The following is a 24,254-nucleotide window of genomic DNA, read 5'->3' on the forward strand; positions in this document are numbered from 1 at the left end:
AACAATCAAACAAACAAACAAGCAAAACTAAACCAAACACACGGATCACTCACAGCACAGAGCCTTCTGCAGCCTCCTCAGCTTCATGCCGGTGCGGTAGGCCGAGAACTTGACGGCGTTGAGGTCCGAGAGCGAGTGGAAGAGTTCGGTCATGCGCGGGTGGTCCCAGTGCGTCGTTTCCGTCGCGTGGCTGTCGAGAGAAGAGGGCAATAACTTGAAATAAGTTTAAAACAGCAAATGGAGAGCAGCGAATTACAATGTAGCTGCCCATTTTTCATGCATAGTGTTTGGGAGTCTCTCAACATACAAATGCATTTGTGACAGTGCACCTCAAAACAAACAAAAAGTCGCCAGACATGAATTTTTAGTTAAGTCCATATTCTGAAAGAGCAGACTTTAAGCTTTAAAATGATGTATAACTCAAATCAAATGGACTCTCCTAACCTATCTAAATATTGGAAAGAAAGTACAAACTCAGCAAAAGTGTGAACTGAGAAAAGAGGCTCTGAAGTACAGTGTCTATTCAAGCGCTTAATCTTTACTAAACCGTGCTGGCTGTGCGATGAATGGGACAAAAAAACAGGAAGTAAACCACCAGAGTAACAACAATGAAGGGATTATCAGATTGAACTGAAATTGAGCATGCCTCATTAACACATTCTGTCCATAATCAATGCCAACTTTCAAAGCAGTAGCACTATCCTTTCAAAAGTTACTAGTGTTGAAAGTGAAGAGTGTGGACAAGGTTTTTTCAGAAATGAAAAAAGGATTCTAAAGACACACATAACCACACTATTCTACCAAAAATGTTTGAGATAAACTGCTAAAAAAACACTTTCCTGCCCGTTTTATGATACCAAATTTTAGCATAATGTAAAAGAAGACCCGCTCTTTCAGAAAATATGAAAAAGTCAAGTTCGGCTAGGTTGACCTGTTTCACTTATTTTCAGTCCTCACGCAAAATCAGTGTGTGCGACTTTATGTTCGTTTTGAGGTGCACGGTCACATTTATTCCTGCATAGTTTCTTACAAGTCTCTGAACAAATGATTTTTTCCCCTTTTGATTATCTACATATAGTTGGTCATGTCAGCAGGGCTTGAGGCCTCATGTACAAGAAGTCCTCATCTACAGTATGTGAAGCTGTAAGTAAATAAGTACAGCCAATCTCCTGTGTGCATCTTTGCCTGCTACCATGGCAACTGCACTCACACCAACCTACTGCTTTTAGCTTCATGGAAACAGACTCTAGTTTGGCGATATGGAAGGAATAAAACAAAGGAGCAAAACAATAAATTGATACAATTAACCTGAAGGTGAAACCTGTGAACAAAGATCCTAACAGAGAAATATATCTAAAATCAGGGGAACAAAAAAAAAATCATGGTAGTGCTTACTTGATGAAGTACGGAACTTTGTTGCCAGCAACTGCCCTTTCCCATGGATGCTGTACAGATGCTGAAAAAATGGAGGAAAAAAAAGAACGCAAATCACAACAAACGAAAATGATTCACATCGACACTTTCTTAAAAACCATGTGTGTGGTATGAAACATGAGGATAAGATATACCAAGCAGGTTAGTCCCCCTTACTCAGGAATACAGAATGTTTGGGCCTTTTTCTTTATTTTGCAGACAAATGACGGAAACATCATCTTATGCTTGAGAACCTCATGTCTCTACATGTACAAAAGTCAATTACCTCCCATTCAGATCTTACAATGCTCCATAAATGTGAATAATGACAAAGACACTGTGGAAAATCTTATGGACCAGACACTTTTACACCGACCTTGAAATTGTCATCTACTGGTGTTACACAAATGGCAACATAGAGGGGATATTTGTGTTAGCACTGCATAGAAATTAATTATTTCCTTTTTGTGCACCATCTTTGTGGGACCTACCTCTGAGGAAGTGTTGTGACTGAGGGCCAAAGTCCCGCAGGGCCTCGTTCAGCTGCCGGGCCCGCTCGTCGATGGCCATCTGCAGGGTCTTCCAGCGGCGGACGATATCGTCCAGTCGGCCTTGGTTGACCGTGCTGAGGCTGACCTGCTGGGCGGGGAAGTGACCGGCCATCTGGGTCACCTTCTCCAGTTCGTCGTGCACTGGACTGTAGTACTCCTGGAAGCTCTGAAGGAAGGAAAGATGACAATGGCAGGAATGGCAACCTTTTAAATAACATTTCAGTTTTCTGAGGGCTGAAAAAAGGGTAGGCCTGTTTTTGGTACAAAACCCCCAGTATTTTACACCTTTCCTGCAATAGACATGTGCAGTAATACAATTTGGGAAAAACAGTACTTTCCATGAAACCTGCAGTATCTTTGGCAAAAAACAAAGCAAAACAAAATGAAACAAAACACTACAAAATACTGCAAAAGAGGAAAAGTTGGCATCTCCAGAATGGGCTTCACCAACCACTGACGACTACTTACATCTTACATCTCATACAGAAGGTCAACTTTCTCTTCCAGCCACTGTAAGAAAACTCTTTCTCACATATTTCAGACATAGTGTATCAGTACACTGGCATTTATCCTAAATTTGTATTGCCTTTCTTTCCCATTCTTCCTCTTACTTCTAACTCCGTTTAACTGTTGTAGGCTCTTGATTCGGAAGATGTCAATGTCTCCGGACACATGCTTTCATCGTAAGGATATGCCATTTATAAATTGGCTGTGTGTTTTGGTAAAATACACTGTATAGGAAGTTGGCAAGTGGTTAACTGATTCGGGCATGCAAACTGGGCATACAGAAGATGTAAAGGCATCTTTAGGGAGCTGGGTGGAGCTGGTGGACTGTATTGAGTGGCCCACATTCCTACAAGCTTGTCTTTTTTGTGAGTCTATCTTTTCCATAAACGTAATTATTTGATCAATTAGTTTCATAATATATGCATTTTTTTTGTGTGTTGTAATACAATGTATGTTTTGTTTTCGTTGAATCTATATCAACAACAAACGTCTTATTGGAATTAAAATTTCATTTGAATTGAACTGAAATGACTCACCTTGAGTTCTGCTAGGTGCTGGGGAAGGCTGTCGATGATGAGGTCACCCACGGGCAGCCATCTCGCCCTCGTCCCCTCGGCCTCATGGAGACGAGCACTCAGCTTGTCCATGGCTTGATGCAAGGCTAGCATTTTCTGCAGACAGATCAGAGAGAGCACAGCCCATTGGCTAGTGACAGCAGTTTGCATCAACATTCAACCAATCGGCAGACAGTTTTCATTTGACTGTTGTTGGAAGCCAAGCCAGAAAGAATTGCATTCAATTTTGCATTAATTTCCTTTCAAATCTCGGAATAAAAACATTCGATATGAGGTGTTTTGCTGGTAAAAAAACCAAACAAACAAATTGCAGAAATGTTTATTTACTCCCTCTTCGTTCTGGATAAATGTGTGGATTGAGTTATGAGGGAGAGAAATTAAGTTTTATTAATGCTTTTGGTGGAGTGCCTGTTCAAGCTACTCCACTTTCCAGTTAAGGAGAACTCAATACATCAGTAGTTTGAGGCAAGCCACAGTCATATCAGGTGGAGTAATGATCCAGCATTTCGTGACATTGCCAGATCTTCTAAGAGTGGAACCATGGCACAGAGAGGGTCGTGACGTGACAGATGTTCTGTGTTAATGTTTCCTTCACCCCGCACGCTGACACGCCCACTCAGATTGCAGTACAGAAAGGTCACAAATGTGCAGATTGAAACAAAACACGGCCGAACAGCAGCACGGGGCGTGTCGCATTACGCCATTTCCATCCCAAACATGCAAGCAATGTTCACCACAATCGAAACCAAGCATTTTTCATCCATTTCCTCCTCTTCATATTCCTTCCTTTTTTTTTTCCTGTTGTCATCTTACCGTTGACATTTCGTCCAGCTTGTGTTGCCAGTTCTCAGACTTGATATTGAGTTTGTTCCAGCTGTCCTGGAGGTCTGTAACCCGCCCCTTCAGCTTACCAATGATGGTGCGAGCCTCAGCCTCTGGCCCTGTCGCTGCTGTGTCTGACAAGTCTGGGGAAAGGAGGATTGGATGAAAGGTGGAGGGGGTATGATACAATGGCAAGAAATCTATACACTCTAAAAGTATTTTGATGATACTTCTAATTACATATATAGAAACTGGCAACTTGGTCTCACCCGTGTTCTCTTTTTTTTTTCTTGCTATTCAACAAAAGACAGCTACATTGCACTCTCCTTATTCCAACCCCTACTGAGTCAGAAAAATTGCAATCAAAGCATGCAAAATGAACAAAAGGGGAGAGGGAATAGGGATAATCAATCTAACTCAAGACCATTTCTATTTCATTTCTGAACATCCGCTCTTTTCGTACATTATAGGTCTCAAAGCATGGCTTTGAATTCTGGCTCTAGTTATCTCAGTCCGGAACAAAGGCTAGTCTGCACTTTCGATCTTGTCGCTTTGTGTCTTGCCAATGGCACGGAGAAGCGAGTTTAGAATCAAAGACTATTACTTTTCACACAACTATTGAACATCTTTTGAAGACTATCTTTAGAATATCTTTTGAAAGTATGTTTTGAAGACTATCGGGATGAGGTGTGACTATTGGCACACAGACATGGCTAATAAAATCTCTTCAAGGCTACTACATGTTGCTGTTAACACTCCTGGAGGATTTTTCCAGCGTGCAGGAGGTGACAGAAGAGAGGGGGAACGAAATTAAGACCACCTGTTCAGCAAGTACTATGGAACTACAGTACCAACAAAACCTAACTGGTGTCTTTCAATTTTTAAAAAATAGGTTCAGTGGTTTCCAAGATTACTGAACATGGTATGCCCTTGCATGTTCCTGGTGCAGCAATTTATACTCAATTTACCATGGCAAACTCCGCAGAAATCAAGTTCACCTTTTTGCAAAAGCATGACAGAAATGAACAAGCCTGCTATGAATGCCTCCCCGGTGAAAGTTGAAGGTTATTTGAGATAAGGATCTTGTTGTGCAGCAAACATGAGGGTTATGAATTTGATAATATTGAATTCCTGCTGGTGTAACATCTAACATTCTTTTGCCAGCAATCTGACGATTTGTACAATGAAGACTGAGTAAAGGTTTGCATATCTTTAATCAGTACAGGGACAACATATCATGAAAGAAGTGATCTTGCATTTTGGAGAGTGCCCTTTATAGATGTTTCTTTTCCTGTTCATACTCTCCATACGTCAGGTTGTATGTTTGAGCTGGTGTCAGATACTGTAAGAGTGGAAATTTTCGCGGTGTTGAAATTTTCGTGCATTTCGCGCAACTAAAAACTAGCGTGAAAATAAAAGCACACGAATATTTTTGATCGCCATATGTTCCAGTCGTTGATATCTTGATTCTGCGGAATTAAAAACACGCGGAACTCTTCTTACCCGACCGAGCACGAAAAATTAGTCGCGTGAAAATATCCACTTTTACAGTAGACCAATTATAAAAGAAAGAAAAGGTCTTGGATTTGAACGAATCATCTAATGCTTACTTAGCGGCAGCATGACCAACCAAGCTCACTGAAGATCAAACATGCAATCCTAATTCCGAGAGATACAGTGAAACTGAAAAAAGCATCTAGACGAGAACAATCATGCTCTTTCAATCAAAATATTCATGATAATAATTCTAGGGGAAAAATGCTTAAAAATAAAATCATAGAAAGTTTTCATGTACAGAGTAAATCTCTGGTTGCTGGAAATTTCTAATTCACCTGGAACCAGGCTAAATCATATATTCCACAAATTTCAGATTTCACTGGCATGGTTGCCATGGAAACTAACTTTAGATTGCCATTACAGTAGTACCTACCTAAGTCCTTTTGTTCGGCAAGATAGAGACTTCCCATCTGCAGGCTACGGTCTACGGAAGCTTGTTTTTCATCAACCTGATGTCTGAATATCTAGAGAAGATGGAAAAAAGAAGAAGAAAGAAATACAAGGTAAATTTGTGCCTGAGGTGTGCAAAAGAACTGAATGCTAGGGGTGATAACACCCCATATATTTCATGCAGTGTTTATTATTTGTCACATATTCCCAGAGATGACTGGTGTTTGCAAAATTAATATTTCTCAAGAAAACTGCCTTGCGAGTGAAATTGCACTGAAAACAAACGCAAACTCCTCTGTTGGAAATGGGTAAATACTCATTTCTCATTCTGCCATTGTGGTTTTCCATTGCGAAAATAACCACTTGTCTTTCAAATACAGACTCACCTCATATCATACTCACAAAGAATCCAGCATATACAGTGAGAATATTAAAGATCAAAGGTGAACAAGATGATCTTTACAAAATTGGCAGTTTGACAAGACATAATGATATAAAAGTTGATGCTTGTAAGGCAGCAGAACAAATGCATGCTACAAGTACTGAACTATAAAGATGAAATGAAATCAATACCCAAAGTATCACATAGTATTTATTGGTGCAATCTTGGTTTCTGTTTCTATCATATTCTATTAAATTTTGTGATAATCTTTTCTTTTTTTTCAAAATGATATCTCCTGGTTTCATGTAACAATGAACATACAAGCATTTCTATTTGAGGTTCCGATAAAAAAATGCAATTGAGGCCCTCTACATTATGAGACTGTATTGGTTGTAATAAATGCTTCAAGGCAAAGATCAAAGAGACATGGGACGCACAGATTACAATGCATGGTGACTGTCATATCATTATACCTTATGGTCTGCTATCTGCTGCTGGATGGAGTTGTAGTCTCCTCCGACAGGCTGTCGTTTGGTGAGGTCCTCGTCCTTCTGGCGAATCCAGTACACCAGCTCGTTGATCTCCCGCACCAGGCTGTTCCACTCCTCCGCATTCGCCTCCAGCCGTTTCCTGCGTGGAGCCGATGAAAGGAATAAATACATCGCTTAACCCTCTGCATGCTACATTACATCACCTGCCCACAGGTTTGTGTATAATATTTCTCCACACTTGACTCAACGACATGGACAGGTTTTATCCAGCACCTTTCAATCTCCCTCATGTGATCAGGTGAGAATATCATCGAGATACAGGACCCTATTCATCTGTGAATAATAGGTTTTGGCATTCGGTGAAGTTGCCAACAAGAATTAAAAAGAGAAAAAAAGGATTAACAACTAAGTAATTCAACTCCCTGAATGACATAAATGAATTCATACCGGCAGCATTTTGGTCTCCGTAATGAAATTGTGACAAAGAAGGAAAACATCCATAAATCATCGCCTTTGAAGTTTGAAAGCATTGTTCACGACAAATGGAAAAGTCATTGGAAAATGCAACTCCTTCCACAGTTCGATCAGATTTACATCTGCTGCATGTAACCATAGTGACTGATGGGGGGGGGCCTTTAACTTGTTGATCCCAAGTAACTGCAATTCCCTGTCGGATCACTACACTTGGTACGCAAGATTTTAGTCAGCAGTGGGTCAACTGTTGCCTTTGTCGTTTGGAGGAATCATTGAAAACTAGGGGAAGATACAACACTACAAAACTTCATCTCAATTCATCGTATACATGTACATACACACCTAAATAATGACACATACTGAACATAATGTAATAATCTTTGTAAACTATATGAAAGGAAGAAAACATAATTATACCTTTGGTGCAAACAATACTGCATCAACGACATTGCCTAGCACCACTTCTCTTCCAATGTACATGTATCAAGCCCTACACTTTGAACACACTTCTAAGAGTGTATCACATGAAGTGAAAAAAAAAAACCCACACACACAAAAAACAACCACTGGAATTATTGACAGCCATCAAAGTTGGGTCTGTGTTTCTTTTCCAGGCTTCTATTGAAAACTGAAAAGTTTTCACCGTCTGACTGTACAACATTACAACAAGTATGTGCAGAGCTGTAACATAGTGGTGAATGAATTGTAATGAATGGGACTACAATTCCTGCCGCCTAACTTCATAAGAAACCCCATGACATACAATGAGTTTTTGTGTGAAGTCAGCAAACGACGCTTCTCACTGAAATGGAGATTATGCACACAGTGTGTCAGTACTTGTTTTTAGAATGGTGAAAATCTTGGCACATACATGTAAATGCAAAGAACTGAAAGAAAGGGAGAGAAAAAACCCCACTTTTCTCACAAGCTCTCATACAGAAACTGTTGTTGACCTACTTATTCCAAAATGAACTTTTAGCTGCACCACAGGACTATACCATCACCCCTTCACTCATAAAGTCTGACTGACAAACCTGATTAAGATGGTTGATTTGTTACTTGATGGAAATTGGCAGCAAGCCTTTTTATCCTGAAACTCATCTGATTAAAGTTGTCTGCGCCTGACATGTTCGTTCCGTGGCATGCGATATCATTATTTGGATGTCTCATGATTGTATGGAAAATACAATTCTGACTGATATTTGGTTGCTAAAGTAGCTTTTTCTACTAGTTTTGCATACAAGCAGACCTGGTGTGTGTGCATGTATATGAGAGCTTCACAAGTACTACAAAATATCGCTATTTACAACTGAATACAAACTAGTTTGTAGCTGAAGGAACATTCTCTCTGTATCACTATAGCAGGGCTTGACATTAGTGATGGCCAGGTGGCCTGGGACACTACATATTGACGTCAGGCTACCAAATTTCCATAAAGGTACTATCTTTTGGTGGCCTGATCATGCAGCTAAAATTAAAAATGAAATTTTGAATATTTCCTTTTATTCCTTTTATCCCCTTGTTCCACAATGCTCCTCAGAATAATTTCATGAGATAGATAGTTCAATATAAATGTATTGTATTATTATTAGTAGTAACTCTACCAATGGGTTACCATGGCAACGTCCAATACTTTTTATTACACCGGGCATTTATCAATGGGGTGCACACAGGTGCACCCTTCTCAATCCCAGGGTGACTCTTGATATTGTGATCATTCTTTGAGAAGCAGTTTTTGTTTAAACTGCTCAATAAAAAGCAAGGCCTGGTATATCAATAATCAATCACTGTAAAGTTCCCATCACTGCAATTACTGTGGCAAGGGGGGGGGGGTGTTTTATAAAGCTGTTCGTTAAGTTATGAACAACTTACAAGCGACTGGTGATCAGTTCTGATGTGCTATACTTATCAGAATTTTCATAATTCAGCACAAGAACTGATCACCAGTCACTCGTAAGTCATTCGTAACTTTACGAACAGCTTTATGAAACACCCCCCTGGGGGGTGTTTCATAAATTGTTTACAAACAGAAAGTGTTTACAACGAACTGGTTGTGTTGCCGATCAGCTGCCATGGTACAGTATAGTAGCTACAGGGATGCCAAACTTGTGAACAGCACTGCAATTTTTTTTTGAAGGCCGAGAAGGCTTATTTTTGGTAGAAAACATTAATTTTTACCTTCCCTGCCGCAGATGCAATATGTATGTGTAGTGACGCATTTACAAATTAAACACTTAGTCTCATGAAACCTGCAGTATTTTTGAAAAAAAAAACCCAACAACAACAACAAAGTAACAGCTGGCATCTCTGTAAACAATGTTTATTATTCAAATTGTAGTTGATACAAAGTTTTCTCTCACTCCTTATTGTAAACCTGTTGAAGACTACGTACATGTGTAGTCCCGACTATACTCAGGCAGGTGCCTATGGGAAACATGTGTTTATAGCAGACTTAGCTATGAACAGTCCTCAATGGGTTAATACAGTACCTGATTTCAGCCGACTTGTTCTGAATTCGGTTCCATCGGTGGTTCACGCCGTCAAGCTTCTGCTGGAGGTCGTCGCTCTCCTCGGCGCTGTCGGCATCGTGGATGGACTTGAGTCCGCCCTCGTTGAGGGACGATAAGATGCTGTGGTGGGCCTCGATCTCCGCTTGTAGATCCTGTTATGGAACACACAGGCATAGAGAGATTGAGAGACATATCATAAACAATAATAAACTGTATATTATATATTTCATGACGCTTTTACTCTCATGGATTTTGCGGAGTCGGGTGCTGTATTCATGAATTTAACAAGGAAAAGTAGAAATTACGCGGTGCGTAATATATGTCCCCGCCGGAAGTAGCATTTTGTAGCAAAATGTACAATACAGGTCAAAAATCAAGGTCAAAGGTCAAAGAAGTCAAAGGTCAAAATTCTGTGTAGAAGTTTTGAAGCCCTCACCTGGTGCCATCACATAAAGCAAACGGAATCAAAATCGGGTTAGAAATGGCGAAGGAGTAGCATTTTGTAGCAAATGTACAATATAGGTCAAAAATCAAGGTCAAAGGTAAAAAAAGTCAAAGGTCAAAATTCTGTGTAGAAGTTTTGAAGCCCTCACCTAGTGCCATCACATAAAGCAAACGGAATCGGGTTAGAAATGGCGAAAGGAGTAGCATTTTGTAGCAAAATGTACAATACAGGTCAAAAAATCAAGGTCAAAGGTCAAAGAAGTCAAAGGTCAAAATTCTGTGTAGAAGTTTTGAAGCCCTCACCTAGTGCCATCACATAAAGCAAACGGAATCGAAATCAGGTTAGAAATGGCGAAGGAGTAGCATTCTGTAGCAAAATGTACAATACAGGTCAAAAAATCAAGGTCAAAGGTCAAAGAAGTCAAAGGTCAAAATTCTGTGTAGAAGTTTTGAAGCCCTCACCTAGTGCCATCACATAAAGCAAACGGAATCGAAATCGGGTTAGAAATGGCGAAGGAGTAGCATTTTTTTAGCAAAATGTACAATATAGGTCAAAGGTCAAGGTCAAAGGTCACAACTGAAATTCTGTGAAGAAGTTTCAAAGCTCCCACGTAGTGCTATCATATAAAGCAAACAGAATCAAAATTGGCTCATAAATGACAGAGAAGTAGCAAATTGAAGATTTTTATCACACACGGACGCACACACGGACACACGGACGGACACACGGACACACACACATACGGAGCCCGTTTCACAGTCCCCTGCTCGAACTCGTTCGGCGGGGACAACAACACGCAAAATTATTAACTCTAATCTCGACATGAATGCAATGTGCACACGTACATTTCTCTGTTCATTATTGTATTTCACGATTGTGAATCAAACCACTTAAGCGAAGTTGTTGGGAGGTCCCGCGTTGGGAAGTCCCGATTTGCAAAAAAAAAAAATTAGACTTTCTAAATGTATGACCAATGTATACGGTACTCACAGAGAATTTACATAGGATAAGACAAGTATAACTGCTATTCTCAATACAAAGATACAATGTAAACAACAAGACTTGGAGTTTCTTTCATATATCTTGTGCACTTTTTTTTCAACAATTCCTTTAGAGTGTCACATAAATCTACTGACATATCTTTTAGATAATGAGTAGGCCTACAAGTAAGCAAAAAATGAAACAAAACAATTAGACAACATATTGTAGTTATTTCAACTGAATTTGGGGAGCAGTCTGTTCACTTGAGCTATAATCAACAAAATCTCATATCACAATTCAAAGCCATGAACAGGATCAGGTCTATGTGTACATTGCATCATGTGTAATGCCAAAAGTAGGTCAGGGCTGACATCTTGGCCGAATTGTCTCACAGAAAACAAAAATGACAGAAGGCAATAACTGACACTGTACTGCTTTTTTACACTGACAGACTAGACTCTGGATTGTGACAAGTATTCATTACAATCCTTGAGATTCCTGAAAGTTATCTTTTACCTCAAAACAATAACATTTAATGATATTGTCTTAAATTTTATAGTCCTACAATGAATGCAATGTTATCAAGATGTCATTTGTATCCTAGAAGGAAATATCTGCTTACAATGAACACAGAATGAGTCCTGCATACAGTGTAGCAGATCAGAGCACCACACAAGAGAGGACACAACAATGTGCACTCAGTAAATGTCACCATTGACGCACGGGATAATTCTCACACACGCACTGATGTACATACAGTGTTCACATGATGAACACACTCTCACTGACGACCTTACATCATGAAAACGTGTAACACAAGTTACTTCACACATAGATGAGGGATCACATACAGATATCAACTTTGTCATTGTGTCTACAGATGTTTTCTTATGACAGAATCCATGCACAGACAGTAGTACATTGGTACATACCATTTGATACTCGAGTAGACCCGACGTACATGAATTACACGACTCCACTCCATCCATACTCTCCCCTCACACACGGAGTAAATGCTCAGGTCATATGCTTTCTAATAACCTTGTCATAGCATCAGTTCAACCAGCTTGTTAAAACTCTCTCAACATACAACAGAAGCAGATCAAATGCTATTAAAGACATGCCTCACAAGACTTGATCAATGATAACTGGCACCCAAGCATACTTTTCCATGGTCACATATTGTGACCAACTCAACTCATGAAAAGCTCTTTTGCCTCACGATCCCCAAACCCTCCAAGCTATTTAAGTGTTTATACAAAAACGTAATGACTATCTTGAGAGAACTTGCATTTCAAATACACTGCAGTAATACATGCATGTTAAGCATAATTGTCTTCAATTTGTTTACATGAACACACACACACATACACAGTCTCCTGTTGTTCTGTTGAACTACTCAGCAACTCTGTACAGTATGGGCCTACAATGCATGTACAAAATGTACCGTTTGTAAGTCGCCAAGACGCCACAGCATCCATCGAGCATCGCATTCAAATGCCAGGGACCCCACTCAGTCTCTCTGACCTAAAACCATCCAGGCAATTTAGCATCTACGTCCCGGAATGTGACAAAAAGCTCCTGACAGCCGCTGACATGAGCGCACCTGGATGTGCAGCCCGTGCTATACTAGCTCAACCTTTTGTGAAGTAAGTTTATGCACAAACACTCTACATAATAAATATATACCGCGCCTACACAGTAACACACCCCAACACACACACACACACATACACATAAAGCCTCCCTATATAATTGCAGTCATCATCTTCATTGACATGTAAGTAATGTAAGACATAGCAACACACTATAACCTGATGGATAATACCATGACACAGTTCCCATGGAAACGATGCTGGAATACGCCGAGGGGGGCAGTGATGGACACAGGTGCAACAGGAACTGGGCACCACCAGTAATCGTATACCAGGATTGTCTACATGGGAAGGCAGTATTGGGGGGGGGGGGGGGCAAAGGGTGAAAGGTCAGGCTCAAGGACGAGGGAGGCAAATCTCTCCTCTTAACCACCCCTCTCATCCCTGATGACGCTACCAGTTTCCATGGTAACACAAAATTGCCTGGGAAGGAGCCATCCCACTTACCATTTTCAAGCACTCCACACAGTTAACTGCATTGAGTTCAAGTGATGAACTGCTTACCCAACTTCATGCTTTCTTTAGTTTTCTCCCCCCCCCCCCCCTTTACTTTTACTAGGGCTGAGAAATGCATGATGACTGTTTGTCTAACATGTAGTCTTTGTTTTCTCTCTGGTGCTTGTTAAAAGGATGGTATAGTATCGGAGGTAAGGATTGGTCTTTTAACTTTTTGCGAGATACCAAGAAACCCACTGAAGAAATAGTGCAGACCATACCATTCTACAGTAAGAGGAATTCAAAGCTTATTTGATGAAAATTGACTTTGGAATAGCCGAGATATCCAAAAACAAGGTAAAACAGAGCGATTGTAATAAAATGTGGGTCCCACCTTCTATTACGATCTCTCTGTGTTGGATATCATAGCCATTTCAAAACCAATTTTCATCAAATAAACGTGGAATTCCTCTTGGAGTTACATGCTCTTTCACATTTCATAAGAAGTCTTTTATTATCTCAACAAAAAATAGTAGAAAAAAGGAGTTATACAATCCCTTTAAGAAACAGAATATAAACTGCTAATGACAATACAGGAAATCCTACATACTAAATGCAGATATTTTGGGCTTGGACGTAACCAGTAAGCATGTTCCACGTAGGCCTCATTCTCTTTCTCTTTGCATTACTGTAAACAATATCAAACAGAATTTTGCTCTCCGACATACTGTCTCCTACTTCTGTTCCCCCTCCCAATCATTGCACTGACTTACATTCTTGACAAACGACAAGTAAAAGACTATTAAACAGTTGAAAACTACATTGTAGTCTCGAGTATACTCGGGAAGGCGTCTATGGAAAATGCATTTTGCCAGAAAATAGGCCCATCCTCAACAGGTTTTTAAATGAACAGACACTGTTCAGCAAGAAAAGTCTGGCAAGCAAAACATGAAACATTCTAGAATTCCGGTGACATTATCCGGAAGAGCGAGTGCAGATGAGAGCTTGGGCAGGCGCACCAGAAAATATAAACAAATGGAGCAAAAACAGTGCACTCTATTCTATAGTAGGGATTATCTGACTAAAGTGGACTTAACTGATCAGCATTATTCCTCACACTTTGTTTTCCCCAAATAGAAAATTCCTATCCAGTGAAAGCAATAGGAGGCTAAAGTACAGATTGTCTTGAACTCAAGAAACTGGGGTCACACTTTATTTTGTGATCCCTCAACCTTCCCTCCACTAGTCTACATTTGCAGACCCGAATAGAAACATTCAGCTGATTTAATTTACATCAGAAGCATCAAGTCTGGGAAGTGATATTAATGAATTCCTTCTTCATCATCACAGTGCAACCTAATAGTGTGCCAATAAATTTTCCCTGTCATGTGCCCCAGCTTGTCTTTCCATCTTACCTCAAGCCATGTTCTATTTCAGAATAAAATATCCTAAAAATGAACATTGTACGTGTGATGTTTTGAGCATAACTGTAGTCTTCAGTCATGCAGTACTCATGATCGACAAATATGGTGTTGTTGCGCAGGAGAACACATCAAACTCAGGTTTGCGTGAACAGCATTTGACCCTTGGTGAATCACCATTGAGTATCACTGACTTGAACACAGGGAGGTCCCCCTCAGAATTACCAGCATTAATTGATAGAAATAATGCGGAGATTCTGCTTTGATCACCTGAGAGCCATTGAGTACCTGAATATAAGAACGACCCAAGTCCAAATTTGGCTATCGCGTTTGAAAGCCATTTATGTAGTCATGCAAATACAGATAATCATTCAATATATTCAAATTTGAATTAATAACACCCCAATAACCGAAGGGAGTAGGGAATTTTTTATTAATTTCCATTTTTCCTAAATTTTCTCTAATGGACTTGGGTCGTTCTTATATTCATATACTCAATTATATCAGAGACAGAGGAGATGATTAATTGACTCCTAAGGATCATTACATATTTCCAGTATTCTCTGTGCCAATGCAATGAAGTTTTACCCTGTGAAACACTGATATGAGCACTGCGAGTAAAGCAGTTATTCAAAGATGAAAGCATTGACTTTTTTTCCATTACCTTAAGAATCGATTCCAACTGTCTTCCACTCCATTCCATCTCCTGCACTCCACTTGAAAAACTCAAATTCCACTGCCACACCCAGGGACTGGTATACACACTCGCGGCACACACAAAGACACCCTCCCACAAAAAACGCAACCCAACCAGCCTACGGGACAATGAAATCCCATGTACAAGTATATAAATCAGATGAAATAGTTAGGGAATGGACTCCAATTCACGCCACATTCTCTCACGAAGATTCAAGATGATGCCTTTTCTCCATCCAGCCAGCAAATTGAGGTCTGACCGTCCATGCACTTATCATATCAGCGATGTAGAAGGAAATGGTTTGTAACACGGGAATGAGAAAACTCAAGGGGAAAAGCTCTGCTGAAATATTTCAGCAATCACCGAAATGAAAAGGTGGTGATGAATGAACAAGGGGGAGGAAATTGTACAAAGACAGAGAAAAGGAGAGGGATGGGGTGGGATCTATAGGAGAGAGAGGAGAGACTGATGGTAAGAGCAGAGTATGAGGGGGATAGAGAAAAGTTGGACAAATTCAATAGAAGTGCAAATGTAATCTTGGATTGAAGTCAAGAGGCTTGTTTGAGGGGGAGAGAGGGGGAAGTGATGGGAGAATGATGGGTGAACTGACAATGAGGTCGGAATGTCCACATTTGTCCCAAACAAACATCAGGACTTTTGGAAGCCAAAGAGATAGGCTTTCTTTGGTTGCTGACCAGCGGGGATGAGATGGTCAAGTTTGAAGTAAGTTGTGGAGCAAATCAACAATCCTTGAGATGTGTCACAGATGACTAATAATCGCATAGGAGCAAAGAAGGAATTATTCAACAAAGTACCTGCCTATAATCTATGCATCATGTGATTGTGTTTGATGGACTCTGTGATGTGTCATAGAAGTGAAAGTTTTAATCATATATTCAGGACAGAACTGAGGGTTTTTAAAGAAAAAAATGGGGTATAGAGACTGACTGTAGTTTTGATGATTTATTGGAAAACACACACACACACACACACACACACACATATTCACACACAGTCTTTCATGATTCACTGTAAGATTTTACAACAAGAATGAACAACTCTCCATTCCAAAATTCAAGAGAAATGAAATATATATATATATATATATATATATATTTATATATTTATTTATTTATTTATTTATCTAGGCAGTTTTTGCAGCACACACCACAAAAAGTTCATTTTTATAGAATATAATAAAAAGATAGAAATGCTGAGATAGTGCTCCTGAATAAATCCTCAACTCATAAATTGGCAAAGTATCAAACCAGAGACGCATAAGCCACTGAAAGATAACTTCCTTGACTACATCTGAGCAGAAAACATATCATTACATGATCTCATGGGTTCTTGACATGTATCAAAGAGTTGAAGAATGAGATGGGAGTGTGTACCAAGAAGTGTAGTCGTTACATCACCCTGTGAGGCCACATGCATACATATATCACCAGATTGTGCACTTCCTGCCAAGTCCACAGTCAAAGAATTCTTGCGATGCTTCAGGATGAAAAAGATATCATCCAGGCACAGAGCTGGAATTGTTGTAAGTATTCCTCTCACTCCTCATCTCCACCTCCCTCCAACTCCTCTTCTCTTCTCATCTCTTCCTCCTCTCTCTCCTTCTTTTTTTCCCTCTCCCCTCCAACCATCACCACACAAAACAAGAAGAACTTTCTATTAATTAGAGGTCATCAAACTTTCCACCAAAACACACAGTACCTATCACAGATTGTGGCCTCTTCTTTGAAATCTCTTTACTCTTCAAAGAAAATGACCTTTTTGAAATAAAAAAGCACATAAAAGGCTATATCCAAGGTATCCTATTTTATGTCCTTGCTTGTACTTCATGTCAGTAAAAATTTCAGTTCTCTTTCACAAGACTATTTGTCCCTGCAGCTTTGTACACAAATCTTTTCACACATTTATACTCTCACGTGAGTCATGCAATGAAAATTTAATGTGTTTTCACATAATTTCTGTCTCTTGGCACTAAAAGCAACTACACTTATAAACTGAACAAAAATGTATGCTATACACCTTTGACACACTCATTTGTCATGTCACATTATTGAAGTTTACTATTATTGAAGTTTACTTGTGTAAACTTACCGAAATTGACTTGGGTAAACAACACTTTTTACTTGTTTTGATTTTCAAATGCTTTGAAACGGGCTCAGAGTTTGACAAGTTTGAGATTTTCTATGCCACAATGCGGCATTACCATTGGACCTGTTGTTGAAAGACCCTTTCCTCTGTGTGCAAACTTTCTACAGTTAAGGATCATAATGTTCTTTTCACCCTGCAGGCATGTGTGGTTATCAAGCTTTTATTCTTTGCTGGTGAGACACTTTGACACCACAACGTGCATTGGTTCTACAAGCACTCACAGGTAACTACAAGGTGTTTTTTTTGGAGTACCTGGTGTCTACTTTCATGTCATTTCATGTGCGCACAAACACACACACACACACACACACACACACATACACACACAAAACCAACAAACAACAACATTCTTTTCAGCCAGTATTCATTTGAAAGAATGACGATCCACCTGGACAGTTTGAACATCAAAGGGACCTTTCACTGGTTTCGGCGGTGATTCATGCGAAAATAAGATTAAGAAGAACTGAAGAGTGAGTACGTCCTTCATTTCCCACATCAACAAAAACCTGCAATTTTTACAGTTTATCACAATATTTATCTTCTTACTGGAAAGAAATGAGAAAGAGGATTATGGAAGAAATGGAGCATCAGCTAGAAAGGGCACTGAACAGAAAACTCAGTGGTCAAAACATTTGAAGTAAGGAAAAGAGGAACATTCAGTGAGATACACTGAGGTAATAAAGGTAGTAGTAACCTGCTAATGCCTCCATTCCCTCTTAACTGCATTTCAAAAGATAATGTGACAAAAACTGGAACAAAGCAAACTAGAATTACAAAACAGAAACGCAGCAGAATAAGGAAATGAGCAAATATGGGCTTTTATAACTTTGTTGAAGGGATGGTTAAAGGGGAAAAAAAGGAGTGGATGACTGGGGTAAGACAAGTCTTTCATTTCCTTTAGATCAGGGGAAACCTAGGAAGGGAAGGCAACTTATTGAAACTGGCCAAGATGCTTTTCATGGTGTCAAGAACGGGCAGGGGGGCAAGTTCTCAAGAGTCATCCAGGATCCTCCTCTAGGATGAGAGGGCAAGAAGGTCACTTGTCAACCTATTGAGAAAACTAGTCCCGAACTCAAGCAGGTGTCTATGGGGAACGTGTGTTACATAGCAAAGTCAACACAGCTTGAAAGCATCAGAGTGCATTCTTGTCTGCTAAGACAAGGTACCTTGGTGAGTTTTGAGAAGCCCCTTTCTCGCCTCCTTGTCCTCAACAAGGCACCGAGGCCAGTCGTAACATGTCACCTTCTTGCCCTGAACGAGGTGCCTGGACGACCTGGTTTCCCCCATCTTCCTTGCAGACTTCATGCAAAGCAGGTGCCTATTCATACGTACCTGCAGAATAACTCACCACCAGACAGCGAGTCGGTGCATATCTGATGAGGAATTGGAGTGTTAGCCTAGTTGGCTATTTACAGAATCGATTTGCATTCATTAGCATACTGTTTGGAGGCTCAAAATTGTTTGTTGCTTCTGATAATCTTCAAGGGGGAGGGGGGAAGGGAGTTGCAGAGTGTGTCTCTGGGGTACTCTGAAACCTTTTCAGTGAAATTTTCATGCATACTTTGAATCTAGGAAAACAACCATAATTTTGGTCCTATCATGCAATGCCTCACAAACTCTAATGACAAGCTTATGCATGCTAAAATAAAGAGATGCAACCAACTGTAGCTAAGAATAAAGCAAATGAAAAACACCAAAGAGGCATTTCCAAGAAGAATTTACCAAACTCCATCATGATGTGAATAGTGTGCCAACAGCCTGATCTGAATGTTAAAAAGCCTTTGATTTTAGACCCCAGCTTCATCCGCACTAGACAATATACTGGACTGATTTAGTGCTACTGAACTTTTGTAACATTCGAACGGACAAACCGATTTTACTAACACTGTCACTGAATATGTCATTAATATTTTTTTTATTCACTCAATTTGCACAATGTTCAGGGGAAACTTCCGCTTTTGAGCATATGTATGCCTTGTGGGGATACCACACTATGGCATTGATCATGATGAGCTCGTTGGAAAAAAATTGAATTAAAATCCAATTTTGCTCTGACTGTCTGAGTTCCCGCGAGAAATTTGTGGCCAGACAATTTGCTTCATATTCATTCCACACAGACGGACAGACCAGTCAAAGAGCAGCAAATGATTCAAATCACCATCAGCTTATACGAGGCACAAAAAACCTCTTTTAATAAAGAAGAGCAAACATTAGCTCTTTCGTTACATGGCTCCCCAAATCGTACATTTTCATGTATGGTTTCGACACCCTGATTTCCCTACGGCACAAGTGATATTGGCAGCGAATTTCAGTATCGATGGAACCCACTCTGGAATCAATTTGGCCAATCATTGCTGCAACATTATCCGCATGACATTCCGGCTGCATACGTCTGATTATGCTTGTCTAGAATATGCTACGACAACAATTGTGATACAATGTTTGCACAAGTGCAGCGCCAGTGAGATGTAGGCCCTAATATTCAGAGTTCATTTCAGGTCAAATATTCTCACTCATCACTCCTCATAATCTTAAAATTTTCACCAATTAAGATATCAAGAGAAGATGTCATCAAAAGTATTCCTAAGCGTGAGCATAATATATAAATCATTATTCAGAATAAAAGATGTCAATGACAGTGTCATGTAAAAATCACATATAAATTGGCAACAAAAACAGCCTTTACTCATTTTAAGTGAGAGTGTCTCTGTGGTTGGAAATGGTCAAGAAATATTACAAATTCAAATTGCCTTTATTTTCTTTTCAGAAGCTGCATATAACATGGACCTTCCAGTCACCTCATCAATGATACCAGAGTAACATCATCAGCTGCCTTTGAAAAGTAACTTCAACTCTTTTCCGATCACAATGCTCGATAGGCCGGTTCACACACATTCAAAATTAACAGTTCTTGAAAATCTATTATCACAGAGCAATGCAAAACTGTTCATTCTTGTATGTGGACACACATAAAATCTTAAAATTCTCGAGATATGCATGGCAATGCAAAAATCGGACCAGCTTGATCTTTTTAAACTCTTGAGATAACTTGAACTGAGTGTTGTGTCAGAATAGCCGTGGAGGAACCATCAAACTTTTTTAAAATCCCATAATGCAACTCTCCAGACTGGTCTATGCAACTAGGTGCCCAGGGACACACTCCCATCTTAACTCTTTATGTGCCATGGTGGAGACCCCCTTGTGTGCCACATTATTCCGAGACAGTAACGTAGTCATGCTTTGGGGAAACATTCTGCTTTTCAAATCTATGTAACTTCTGAACAGATTTCTGTTAAGCTGGACATGTAGTGAGCAGAGTTGTAGAGAAAATGAGAAGCTTTGCGTTGATGAAAATTGTATGACAAATCAATGATTGTTTTTCTTTGAAATGACCAATAGCTACATTTCTATACAGGCATGACTTTTGCGCACAAAATAGTGACAAAAAACGTAGAATTTACACGCATATCTATCAGGGAACATCGCTTTATAGTCAATCACCACATAAAATGCAAGCTATATGTGAGACGAGCGGAAGCGCGAGAAAAGCTTTCATTGTACAGCGGCATTTGGCGATTTATCAATCAGTTTGGGCGGGTTTGTGGGTTTGAGCAGAATATGCGAAGTTGGCACGCCGTCGACTGAGTCAGACATGCAAACGTGGCACATAAAGAGTTAAGCATCCACATTCTGGAGATTCAAATTGTTTTGTTTGAAGTCACGCGATTTTTTTCCCCACGTGTGAACATTGGCAAATAAATTGATCTTTGCATCGTGATGCAGCAACAGAAAACTCCTGTGCGCGAATGCGGCTTTTGCTCACCTTGAACCTCACTCTCTTTTTCATCCCTTTCCCTCCGGCCTGCACAGCACTCTGCACAACATCAGGACACATCATGGCAATCCGTTTCAGCAGCAAATTACAGAGAGTCCAAACATTCAATCACAAGTCAACATGGACCAGTCCTCAAAGTCCAAGTGACGACAAAAGTTGTCATGGACACTTCTAGCATTAATGAATTCCAACATAGGTCTAACTCCTCAGAAGAGATGTCTATCTCACAAACAAATTGTCTTGGAATAGCATAAAGTTTGCCTCCAAAATTTGTTGTCACATCACGCAGCAACATGTACTTTCTCCTTTGACCAGAATTCATGCAGCAAGAAGTAAAGAAATGCCTAAATAGTCATCCAAGAGAAAAGAGCTGAACTCAAAGCTTTGTTTTCAGGGGGTATTTGGCTGAGAATGACACTTGTCGTTCTTAACCCCCTCCTCCTCCCCCCCCCCCCCACCTTGCAGGATGCTACAAAAGGGGGAAAAAATTGGAGAAATAGGTTCTTACGGAAGGCCACATATGATGTCATAGCTCAGTAGACCCCACACCCAGCCAATGAAATATCATCCTCATTACACTACCAGACTGCAGGAAATTGAGACAAATCCCAGCTGGTTTGGACCAAAATATACCAATCCTACATCTCTTTCTTTCAGATGGAGGGTTTACTAGTCTCTCCTTACCCCCCCCCCCTCCCCCCATCTACCATGTCTTCCTTCCTTACCTCCACGGAGTAACCTCCATGAACTTGAAAATAACTATTGAGTCTGCTGGCGCTCCCCCTTCTCGATTTATTAAGGTCGGCTCTCACAGATGGGAACGATAATGATACACCATCCTGACATCACCTGACCCGCATTGTCTACCAAGTTTGGGAAGGTCTGATTGGTCAAAAGTGGAAAAGTGGAAAGGGGGGGGGGTGGGGGTCGACGAGAGAAAAGGAACAGAATCATGATGAAAGATTCTGACTGCACTCTTGAAAGTTATCAAGTGGCAGATCAGTGACCTGCACTGACCTCCTTCGGAAGTAAAATTGTTCCCGTTTTGAACATTGCATCCATGCAAGGCAACTTCAATCACCCTCAATCCCCCCACAGGTTGATACCTGGTATACATGTAAATACAGAGTAGCCCCTCTTTTGATATCTGATATAATTCACGGTGGCAAAAATACAGTATAGGTCCTACAGTCCTTTTTGATACCCAGTCTCATGGACACATCTGCATTACCATACCATGAACTTTGGGGCTTTATGACAATAGAAATATGATTACACAATGTTAAAATATTTAGTAAAATTTCATACATTTGACTTGGTGCAATCCAAAGATGAAGCTGACATTTCAGTGCAAATGGTACACGGTGGAGGGGCAGGTTGGGCTTCTCATGGGGGCACTGCATGAAGCATTTTGTCAGATTTTTTTTTTCTTCTTCTTCTGACAAACTGTTATAAGCTACTGAAATCCTTGCATCTGATTGGCTGAGAGAATATTTGTCAGAAAACAAAATATCCCCAAAAATACTTCATGAAATGCCCCCCTAATATGTCTACTGAGTCAAGTGATAACTGATGTAGGAATAGAGCCAAGGGGAGTGGTAAGTTTATTGTCAGGTGGGGTATGCTTTGGTATCTTGGCGATCAGAAAGAAGGGCAAGGTTACGTGTTAAAGGGATCTAATAGTTTTGGTTGAGACTTAACTTTTTTTGGTGAGATAGTGAGAAACCTCCTACGAAATATGAAAGAACATGTAATTCCATGAGGATTTCAACGTTTATTTGATGAAAATCGATTTTGAAATGGCTGAGATATCCAAAACGGAGCGATCCTGATAGAGTGTAGCACCCACATTTTATTACGATCACTTTGTTTTACTTTGTTTTGGATGTTTCAGCTATTCCAAACCCAATTTTCATCAAATAAACTTTGAATTCCTCTGAAAATGGTATGTTCTGTACTATTTCATAAGTGTTTTCCTGGTATCTCGCAAAAAAGTTAAAGCCCAATTTTCCTCTCCACCAATACTGTACTATCCCTTTAAAATTATGCAAAAACTTACACTAACTCACCTCTGGATACACTTGCAAGCAACCTACTAGCACTTCCCTTGCACCTGAACTGGCAGTGGTCAATCCACAGAAATCTTGTGGTATTCCTGCTATACGATTCCTGTATATTGCAGTCACGTCCCCTAGGCAGTTTTGGGTCTCACATGTGCTTTCGCTTCAGTTCAGTCTGGAAGGACACTTCAGTACATAATATTGTCCAAGAACAGTACTTCCTCCACACACTAGGGAGTCCAACAGCTTCTTGTACACTCTTTAATTCTCTCTTACAAGACCTCTTTCACCTCAAATCAAAAACTTTGTGGAACAGACATGGTGACTGTTTGGTAGTAATTAGGAGAAGTCTACCCCTTTGGCGGGGTGGGCAGTGGAAGACACAGGGCTGCCCAGTAGTCTGCCTGTTACAGGAAACGGCATCCAAACAAACACACCCCTTTTCTTCCAGGGGGCTGTAAACACAACTCCCTCTTGCTACCAGTATTCCTCCATCACAGCATACGGTCCTGCCCCCCTCCAGTGGTGGTAGTGATGTCCACCCCGCAGACAAACAATCGTTTTCAACGTTAATAACTCCAGGCTGATGAGGACAAGTTGGCATTTGTTCAGCGCTCACTCCTCAGCTAACAGCATCCGCACAGAGTCTTTTTTTTTTTCTCTCTTTTTAGACAGCCTCCTACAGTCTCAAGGAGAGACTTCCCAGATGTGGTACCCCCTCCAGTCCCATCTCACATCATCACAGTCCATCCTTTCACAATCATATCACTGCAACTCCTCACAATAATAACGACGCATGCAGTGTTTCTAAACACTTTCATGGACGCGAGGGATGAAAGGTAATCTTATGCAGGGTACAAACATTGCGTGTGCATAATCATCACACA

The 24,254-nt window shown here is 40.2% G+C and overlaps 1 protein-coding gene across 1 annotated transcript in view; it reads right to left on the minus strand.

Annotated features, from left to right (window-relative positions):
• LOC139722430 (dystrophin-related protein 2-like) overlaps positions 1-24,254 on the minus strand; it is a 111,775-nt gene that overhangs the window by 11,396 nt on the left and 76,125 nt on the right. The window contains exons 8-15 of the mRNA XM_071633722.1: positions 9,652-9,824; positions 6,671-6,827; positions 5,799-5,889; positions 3,860-4,011; positions 3,008-3,142; positions 1,905-2,130; positions 1,396-1,456; positions 54-190 (exon numbers count right to left, since the gene is read on the minus strand). Of these exons, the coding sequence (XP_071489823.1) occupies positions 54-190; positions 1,396-1,456; positions 1,905-2,130; positions 3,008-3,142; positions 3,860-4,011; positions 5,799-5,889; positions 6,671-6,827; positions 9,652-9,824 (1,132 nt within the window). The remainder of the gene's footprint in view (positions 1-53; positions 191-1,395; positions 1,457-1,904; positions 2,131-3,007; positions 3,143-3,859; positions 4,012-5,798; positions 5,890-6,670; positions 6,828-9,651; positions 9,825-24,254) is intronic.

Source organism: Diadema antillarum, unplaced genomic scaffold (genome assembly GCF_040938485.1).
Source record: "Diadema antillarum isolate AM-2024a unplaced genomic scaffold, OU_Dant_1.0 scf00000165, whole genome shotgun sequence".
Classification (NCBI taxonomy): Eukaryota; Metazoa; Echinodermata; class Echinoidea; order Diadematoida; family Diadematidae; genus Diadema; species Diadema antillarum.